This window comes from Opisthocomus hoazin, chromosome 10 (assembly GCF_030867145.1).
Source record: "Opisthocomus hoazin isolate bOpiHoa1 chromosome 10, bOpiHoa1.hap1, whole genome shotgun sequence".
Taxonomy (NCBI): Eukaryota; Metazoa; Chordata; class Aves; order Opisthocomiformes; family Opisthocomidae; genus Opisthocomus; species Opisthocomus hoazin.
In genome coordinates, this window is record NC_134423.1 from 8,640,669 (window position 1) to 8,650,407 (window position 9,739).

The following is a 9,739-nucleotide window of genomic DNA, read 5'->3' on the forward strand; positions in this document are numbered from 1 at the left end:
AACGATCTGAACGCTGGAAAAGCAGGTTAGATCCCAAAGTCATCTAGTAAAGTTTTTTTTAGAAGTGTGTTACCACGGGGTTGTGCTCTAGAGGAATTTCCCTTGCGTTGCACACCTGACAGGGGTAAGATAAAATATCTTCTTTTAAACAGACATACAAGATATACAGCCCTCCAGCACCGATAAAACCAAACGCAGTCACGCCACGGGGAGGGAGGAGACTTCCTTTTATTCCCCTATGATTCACCTGCGGGCACGCTGAGATTGCCCTGCCACCACTTCACCACTAGCCAGGAAGCAGGCACCCAGGCTGCCAGGTCACCCTCCGCCCAGCACCAGCTCCAGCGCCCTCCGCGCACCCCACCGAAGAGGCACGACCAGGAGCACCGAGGCGGGCCCGCGGCGGGCGGGAGGGTCGCGCCGCGCCTCGGCCCCGCGCGGCGGGGAGCGCCGGCCGCACGTGGCGGAGCAGCTGGCAAGGGAGGCGGCCGCGCCCGCCGCCACGGGGGCATGCGGCTGTGCGACAGGAACCCCCTGCCGGCGCGGCGGCGCGGCGCGGCGCTGCTCGGCTGCCTGCTGCTGGCCGCCGCCGTGGCGCTCCGCAGCGCCACCCGGCCCTGCCCCGACGCGCAGCCCGTCGCCGCCGCCCACCCTCGCTGCCGCCAGCGCCTCTACCGGGCGCTGGAGCTCTCCCCTGCCCGCAGGATCAACTGCTCGGGGATCGTCCGCGGGGATGAGACAGCTATCCAGGAGGCCCAGCTCAGTAACCTGGAGGCTGTGAACAAACGGGCTGCCCTGACACCCGACGCGTACCTGAACATGACGCAGGACTGCAGCAACTTCAAGGAGACCCGGCGGTTCATTGAGTTCCCGCTGAGCCAGGAGGAGGCAGAGTTCCCCGTCGCCTACTCCATGGTCATCCACGACAAAATCGAGATGTTCGAGCGGCTCCTGCGGTCGCTCTATGCCCCCCAGAACATCTACTGTGTCCACGTGGACAGGAAGTCCCCAGCTGCCTTCCAGGAGGCTGTGCGGGCCATCATAGCCTGCTTTCCCAATGTCTTTGTGGCTAGCCGCCTGGAAGAGGTAGTCTACGCCTCCTGGTCCCGGCTGCAGGCCGACCTCAACTGCATGCAGGACCTGTTGCAGAGCCCCGTGCCATGGCACTACATCCTCAACACCTGTGGCACCGATTTCCCCATCAAGACCAATGCTGAGATTGTACGTGCCCTGAAGGTGCTGCAGGGGCGCAACAGCATGGAGTCAGAGAAGCCCTCAGCCATCAAGCAGGAGCGCTGGCGGTACCACCACGAAGTGGGGAAGTTCATCTTCCGGACAGCCACAAAGAAACTGCCACCACCCCACAACTCTCCCATGTTCACGGGCAACGCATACATCGTGGTCACGCGAGCCTTCGTGCAGCACATCTTCAAGAACCCCATGGCGCAGCAGTTCCTCGAGTGGTCCAAGGACACCTACAGCCCTGACGAGCACGTCTGGGCCACCCTCAACCGCATGCCTGGCGTGCCGGGCGCCATGCCCCAGAACGACAAATTCCAGCTCTCGGATATGAACGCCCTGCCCCGCCTGGTCAAATGGGCATACCTGGAGGGTGACACCAGCAAGGGTGCGCCCTACCCGCCCTGCACCGGCCGGCACCAGCGCGCCGTCTGCATCTACGGGGTGGGCGACGTGCCCTGGATGCTCCAGCAGCACCACCTCTTGGCCAACAAGTTCGACCCCGTGGTGGACGACGCCGCCATCCAGTGTCTCGAGGAGCACCTGCGCCACACGGCGCTCTACGGCCGGGGGCTCTGAGGGGAAGCCGTGGACACCGCCGCCAGCACCTGGTTCCTTCCGTAGGCGAGGCCAGCCGGCGGCGCTCCACGGACGGCGCGGGGGGGAGTGGGAGCGCCCGGAGAGCCGCGTCGGGAGGCGAGACGAGCGCCGGCGCATTGCCCACGCGGGCGCAGGGTTCTCTCCGTGAGGCCTCGCAGGCCCCCTGAGGGAAGCGGTAACGGTCGGGAGGGCCCCGCGGCTCCGCTAGGGCGGAGGCGGCACGGACGCGGCGCCTGGGGGGCCACCTCGGGGAACGCCCGGCGTCGAGGGAGGGGAGGACTCCGCGCCCCTGCCCCGCCTCGCCGCCTCCCCTCCGCCGCGCCCCGACCCGCGCGCTTCCTCTCAGACCCCGGGCAGCTTTCTAACGGACCGTCCTGAAGTGCGTTTTTCCATTCGCCTACAGTCTGGTCGCAAAAGTGACCCCGGGGCTTCTTGTTGTGGACAGGCAGGACCCGGGTATGGTCCCCGGTGAGTCCCACGTCCCGGTACCGGCAGAGCTGACACTGTAATTAATTTGCTTTTCTGTGAAGACCTGGCAGGCCACCGGCTCCTGGCATCTGCTGCAGCTGCTCAGCGTAACAACAGGCTGCTGCTTTTGCATCACTTCAAAATTTCTGTCAATAGCCATTAGCCTTAAAATTAAAATCTTTCAATAAAATCAAATTACTAAAATAGATAGCTCTTAGGTATTTTGTATCCTGTAGTCCTCTGAGGACAACTGATCATGCTCCTATGCAGATCTATTAAACCAATTAACTCTTCTGCACCCCGCATGTCCATCTGTAACACAGGTAGAGGGACGCTTATGTAGTTAATGGCGTGCAAACCTAAGTTCTTCTAACATCTTCCTCTCTCTTCTCCGGGGGAAAGGAAAGAGGTTTTTGTGAGGAGTGCTCTCGGTAACGGAATTGCCATATCCTCTAGTGTATCTGACCTTTTAGATGAACAAAATAATCACCCAACAGATTCTTGTTTTCTTAAGTTTCTAGAAGCTGAAGGAAAGATTGCTGAACTTCTGTATTTCACCCACATGTATTTTTCCCACCTTCTCACATTAAAGGCAGACACCTTCCATGGATCCAACAGCTTTTCACTACCTATAATGCTGAGGGACTAATTCAGTTGTCTCTGTACTACCAAAAAAATTTTCAAGTAATTTTTTTGTCAGTGAACACTCACCTTTATAAACTCAAGGTCTCTGGTGGAGAATTAGCATTTTACACAGAACATCCGAAGCAATTCCATAGCACCAGGCTACATTTAGATGAAGTTAAATTATGACTGCAGTCACACAGATCTTTAAAACATTGATTTAAATAGGATGAGAAAATGAAATAACTGACTTCAAAAGGTGTGTCACTGCAATTTTGTTAGACATTTTAAAATTAACTTGATTGTAATATGCTGATGTTTAAAATGCCGTGGTGATTTCACAGCAAACATTATAGGCAAAAATCCCCCATTACTGTCAAGAAAGGCTCGCAAACATAAATACCCAACGTATCATTGGGCATTTGTTTATTCAAAAAGAGCAAATAAAATAATAGGATTGCTGGTCCCAGTGGGAAACTCTTTCCAACTTATGTAAACAGACATTGACTACAACAGAGATAAAAGCTTTATGCTAACCTGACAGTAACGCAGAAAATTTAAATATTGTTTCAGCAGCAAGTATCTCCATGTCTGGTACACTCTTTTAGAACAAACTGTTGCTGACTCAGTGGAAGAACTCAAGTCCCCCAACATAAAAGACTGCATCTAACCACTGCTGCCTAATCTTATTTTGCTTGTTGGAGCTCTTTCATTTACTTCAAATTAATATATATTAGCCTACAATGATAAATTACAGTCAGTGGTTCATTAGGCAACTGGGATACGTTCAAGTTCTGAGCTAAATCAGGCAGAGCAGGGTTAGTGCGTTTCTGACTATAGCAAGGTGGTGTCTTTTTCCCTTGGAAAATGGAGAAAAATGGTGCATATTCATGGAAAGAAAAAACATCCCATACTTCGCTATTCTAAGGAATCGCATCAAAACCAAACCCATCCATGAAATGGATGTCTGTAAGAAGATCTAAATAACTTATTTGTCAAAGAACCTTCTGAGCATCTACAAAAAGCAAAAAGGTGTTTGGGGGTGGAAGGAACCACAGCCTGAGACAGTGAAAGATTATGAAAGATGGACCTCTATTATTTTGCAAATCTACATGTAAAGAAAGATATATACTTACAGGTTACTTACAGATTTGTTAACAGTAATTTTTATCCCCTTCAGTCTGTAAATGTGTTTAACTCTTCAGCTTTCTCTTCTCTCAGAAGTATGAAGCATTGCTTGTACAGGCTATGTAAGTAACCGCATTTCATCTGTCATTCAGATACCGCCCTGACAAAAAATGGTACAAATGGAGAGAGAAACAAGTATTTAGATCTGGGAGGAGGGAGGGAAGCGCCACTTTAAATCTCTTCCATGGTAAGGCTTTTAGCAAAGTCAAAATAATTTTTCTTCTGATGTTACTTGTTACAATCTATGCTCTTCCTGGTTGGACCTGGAGACAGAGAATCTAAGCATTGATCCACATTTGAATGAGCTTGCCCACAGAATACGAAGGCCTCAAGTGAAACCAGCATACCAAAAAACCAGCTTGGTGACACACTAAGAGGGACAGCAGGTACCTAACAACATAGCCTACACAGCCTTCTCCATTCAAAAACATCACTGATTTGTATGACAATGAATTTTCTGGCATGATTATCTGGAGATATAAACAAACTGGAGATATATCTGGAGATATACACATGCAATCTTCCACATCCAATTTTCTGGATTCAAAGAAAATTTTCACTTTCTGTTGGTGTTACTACTCACAATTCATCTCAGAATATTTGGTTCCAAAAACAGAGGCGTGTCTTGTGCAAATTTATTTTCAACTCAGCCTCTTTTAGTACTGACTTAATTTCTTCTGAAAGAATGAGACTACTCCCAAATTCAGAAGATGAACGAAGACAGAAAGATTCTTACAAAGGAATGTTCTCAGCATTTCCTCTTCCAAAAAACATTAGAAACATCAGATTTATGAGTGCAGTTGCATGTCAAAGCAGTGATACAGAAAAAAAAGAAAAATATTTATGTCTCCTTACCATTACAAATGACAATAAAAAAATATCACTCAACTCTAACACAGAACTCTGTATTCCAGAGATCTCAAAATATCTTAGAAATAAGATAGTTAGCATCTTAGAAAACTGGTAACAGGTCACAAAGAAAGGGTGTAACTTGCCAAGGTCAACTGCAGAACAGAAAAAAAGAATAAACTTCAAATAGAGCAGGACGAGCTCTAGCCCAAAGTTGCATTGGCACATCAGAATATAGGATCACCTCCAAAAAATAGGTTAAACCCCATCTGAAATTCATCAGTAAAATCTTGGGTTTTCCAAACTGGAAATACAATCATATGAGAAATATTAGTATTAACTTTGTCTAGTGAGAGGATGAAAAATCTACTTCTGACACCTCTGTCTACAATCATTAACTAACAACCTGAATTTTAAATAAACCACCAGTTGCCTAAGGAGGAAGTATGTTACAAATTGTCGTTTACCTTTCAGGATAGGCACAGCAGGAAGCTGAAACTGTAATTCTGAAATCTAATAACCGATTTTTTGTTTTTTTAAACTCATCTGGCTTTAATTTATATTTTATTTCCTAGTGGTCTTCACTTTATTTTTACAAGAACAGTGTAACGTGAGCTGCAACTCTAGTTAGGAGGGTCTGTTTCCTTCTTGCTTTGCATTTCTTGCGTGCTCTATATGATCATCTCTGAAACGTCCAATAATAAAGAGATGGGTCAATAGAAACAAATTCAGAGGAAATGGGGTAATAAATTCTGAACAAACTAGAAGCAAACATGACCTATGGAAACAAAGTATCAGTGAAGTACTTGCAGTCATGAGTGAAATTGATTCCGTGAACAGGGTTTGGGTGTTCTTTTTCTTCTAACCAGAACAGCAGTGACCATGAAACATTAACCAGACTCTCAGTGAACTACTTACCACTTCCTTAGAGGGTGCAGGCTCTTTTACCACAAGGTAAAAGACAAAATATTAATATATCTGTGACTTACAACCTACGAAGCCATAATGGCTAATTTATACAGTGAATTCATCTTTGAGCAAAGCAAAACCAAGTCATCAAGCTGAAATATAACCTCCTAAGCTGCTGAGATTCTTAAAAGCAAATATCTGTGTTTTGAATAACTCTCATCTGCCTCATTGTAGCTAGTCATTGTGTAAAAGTACATAATGATCCTGATTAAACTTGTCTTCTGGGAAGTCATCATAAATCCTTCCTACTCTGCACTTTGTGTCTCTCTGATAACATTTACAGGTATTGACACCCCTGACTGAGCAAACGACTTGAGATAACATCCTGTTTTGTGCACTTACGGAATTCACAAAATCCTTATTCTCAGAAGCCATGTTTAAACACAGGCAGTCACCCACAGCCACTTCTGTATTTGTGTTTGTTCTTTCCTTTTCTTCACTTTCTTTTAGTTAATTTACTTTCTAAATAGAAACATCCATTCCAGTTCAAGGTCAAGGTGCAAAGATATCTTTTATTTTCTCTCTGCTACCGATAAGTGGAAGCAACTGTGACCTTTCTGAAGAAAATCAACCAAAAAAACAAATAAATGAATCGGTGCATAACACTACAGTCAAGGAAGAACCAAACAGGCAGCAGCAAGTATACTGATGCTGTAGCAAGTAAGAGGGTTTGTCTTCTGCTGGGTATTAAAATAGCATGGTATAACAAAAGTGCAGTTAACGCTTTCAGGTGTTAGGTTCAACAACTTTCCAAGACCACAAAGCACATTAATCTTACGAACATGGAGGGATTAGCTGAATTCAAACACAAAAAAAATAGCAAGTGGCAAGAAAGTTACGGAGCATAAAGCAATAAAAAGCAGAAACAATATTGGCACCAGATCCCCTCACCTCCTCTTCGCTCCCCTCTCCTTCAGTGAGCTGAAACAGCCTCCACAGAAGTACCAGATCTGTGGCCTGGACAAACATCATCCCAGAAACACGGTTAGACCCAAAAAGAAAGTGTGCTGCCAAGTTAGCATCAGAGCTTGTGTTGACAGCCGTGAGGTCTGCAGGAATTAATTCCTCCAGATGAACAGGCAAGCCTCTCTTCTGCAGTGAGCAGGCAGCCGTCTTCATCCCATAGGCAGATACTCCATGAAGCATCACTGGAGCAACTCTAGACATTAACATTTGGTTATTCCCCAAAATTATTTACACCTCAGTATGCCTCACGAGCTGTTTTCTAAAGAGATGGCAGAATTAACAGGGTAAATACCTGATACTGAATGGGGAGTTTAAGAAAAAAGGATAGTTTCGAGACAACAACAGCAAAAAAAAAAAGACACACTAGAGGTAAGCTAGGAGCAGATAGGATCAGAGAAGATTTCCAAACAAAATACAGAAAAAAACAGATAAGGTTGGAACACCAGACCTGTATTAGGTTTACTTTAGAAACCATAAAGCAACCTTTATTCATGTTGCTTCTTCACAAACACAGAAACAACACTAACTTCTGCAGTTTTCTGAATATATTCACTGAACTAAACACTAATAAACACTAAAGAAGTGGTACCTGGAGCTTCTGCACTGTAACATAACCACGCATGGAAGAAGGCTGCCAAATGCTTCTTGATTGCCCGTGCACAGATTGCGCTTTGGCTCTCAAGGACAACAGACCACAAGAGCAAAGAATAGCATTTATCACAAAAGTTCAAGTATTCTTTGTGTACCCAGGTAAAATCAGTAGTCTGTATGCATCCAGACTTTAAATCCATGTCCTAGAAACATCCCACAGATGCAAAAATATCAGATACCTGCACTGCCTAACACCGCACTGTCATGGAGAGGGAAGATAATTTTAGGATCAATGAATAGTAAAACTTGTAACAAAATATTTATTTGGTGAATTAAATACAGCGTACACAGAAAACAAGAAGGATTTCACCGTAAGAGTGGAAAACAGTTGGTTTGCAGAACAACAGCTCAATGCATTTGCTGTAACCAAACAGACCTAGCCTATGTTACCAGAAAATTTTAAACAGTGATCATATGATCATAGACTGCTTTGAGTTGGAAGGGACCTTTAGAGGTCATCTAGCTCAACCCCCTGCAGTGAGCAGGGCCATCTTCAACTACATCAGGTTGCTTAGAACCCCATCCAACCTGACCTTGAATGTTTCCAGCAACGGGGCATCTACCACCCCTCTGGGCAACCTGTGCCAGTGTTTCACCACCCTCACAGTAAAGAATTTCTTCCTCATATCCAGTCTAAATCTACACACTTTTAGTTCAAAACCATTACCCCTTGTCCTATTGCAACAGGTCTTGCTAAAAAGTCTGTCACCATCTTGCTTATAAGCCCCCTTTAGGTACCGGAAGGCCACTCTAAGGTCTCCCCACAGCCTTCTCTTCCCCAGGCTGAACAGCCCCAGCTCTCCCAGCCTTTCCTCCCAGCAGAGGGGTTCCAGTCCTTGGATCATTGCTGGGGCCTCCTCTGGTGCCACTCCAACAGCTCCAGGTCTGACCTGCGCTGAGGGCTCCAGAGCTGGACGCAGGACTCCCGGGGGGCTCCCAGCAGAGCAGGGCAGAGGGGCAGAATCCCCTCCCTCACCCTGCTGCCCACGCTGCTGGGGATGCAGCCCAGGGGACGGTTGGCCTGCTGGGCTGCCAGCGCACACTGCTAGGTCGTGTTCAGCTTTTCATCCACCAGCACCCCCAGGTCCTTCTCCTCAGGGCTGCTCTCCATCCCTTCATCCCCAAGCCTGTAACTGGGACCAGGGATTGCCCTGACTCAGGTGCAGGACCTTGCACTTGACCATGTTGAACCTGATGATATTAAAACATTAACTAGATGTGAAACAAAGCTTCTAACATCACCAAAAATTAGCCACGCAGCAGCAATACAAAAGGTTCTGCGTACACATTTGCCTTTCCTTCAGTTTTTATTTTTGTTTGGTAACTTCTCTCTCCCTGTTGTTTTGTATGACATTTAATATATTTTTCACCTGTGTCACTTTTTGCCACTCAATTTAACTCAAGCTAAACAAGCTCATCAAGAACATCAGTGTCAATTAAGCATGTGCACATTTTTTCAGTACAGTAACACTCAGGTACAGAGCATTTACATTCATTTCAAATGTCCATCTCCTTTTCAAATACTTCCTTACTAGGTAAGACAACATTCAAATCTCAGTTTTCACGCCAAATAGGAACCACCAGCTAAATAGGGTATGGAATTCAAAATATTACTGTTATGCATCAGCACAGTGAGTACCCCATCACCTTTTCCTTCCAAAGGACCAAACCTAGAGCTTCAATGGGACTATTACTTCTTCTTTTAAACAAGTCAGTAAAATTGTCCTGAATTATTAACATAAATATTTCCTGGTTCCTGCTCACATTGATTTGAATTTCACTGTATTAAGTAGCAGACATCTTTGTCAACAAAATTATTTCTCCTTTAATTTGTAATTTTTCTTAGTATATAGATTCATTACATTATTTTCCTTTTCAGTTAAATATTTCTTTTCCTTTCAATTAACAGCTAAGAGCACTAAGCCTGGGAGCACTAAAATAGTAGTATACAACTGCTGAAACACAAAAGTAACCTGATAAGAGTACCAATGAAATGCACACATAAATCCATTCCACATAACCTTGCATCATCAGTACAATTGTGCTTCTCTATTAAATTTAACGGAAAAATGTCATACTAAATATGCTAATGCACACTTAATTGGAACCAAATCAGATATATCATTAGCTGCATTAGGAGAGAGTCCAAAGGCTACAGAGAACTGGAGATTGAGAAGTTTCTGTC

General features: G+C 45.7%; 1 protein-coding gene across 1 annotated transcript; it reads left to right on the forward strand.

Annotated features, from left to right (window-relative positions):
- Window positions 1-510: 510 nt before the first annotated feature.
- GCNT3 (glucosaminyl (N-acetyl) transferase 3, mucin type) lies at window positions 511-1,896 on the forward strand. The gene has a single exon (XM_009943343.2). It carries the CDS (start codon window positions 511-513, stop codon window positions 1,816-1,818), a length of 1,308 nt encoding a protein of 435 aa, XP_009941645.2. The 3' UTR covers window positions 1,819-1,896.
- The last annotated feature ends 7,843 nt before the right edge of the window (window positions 1,897-9,739 follow it).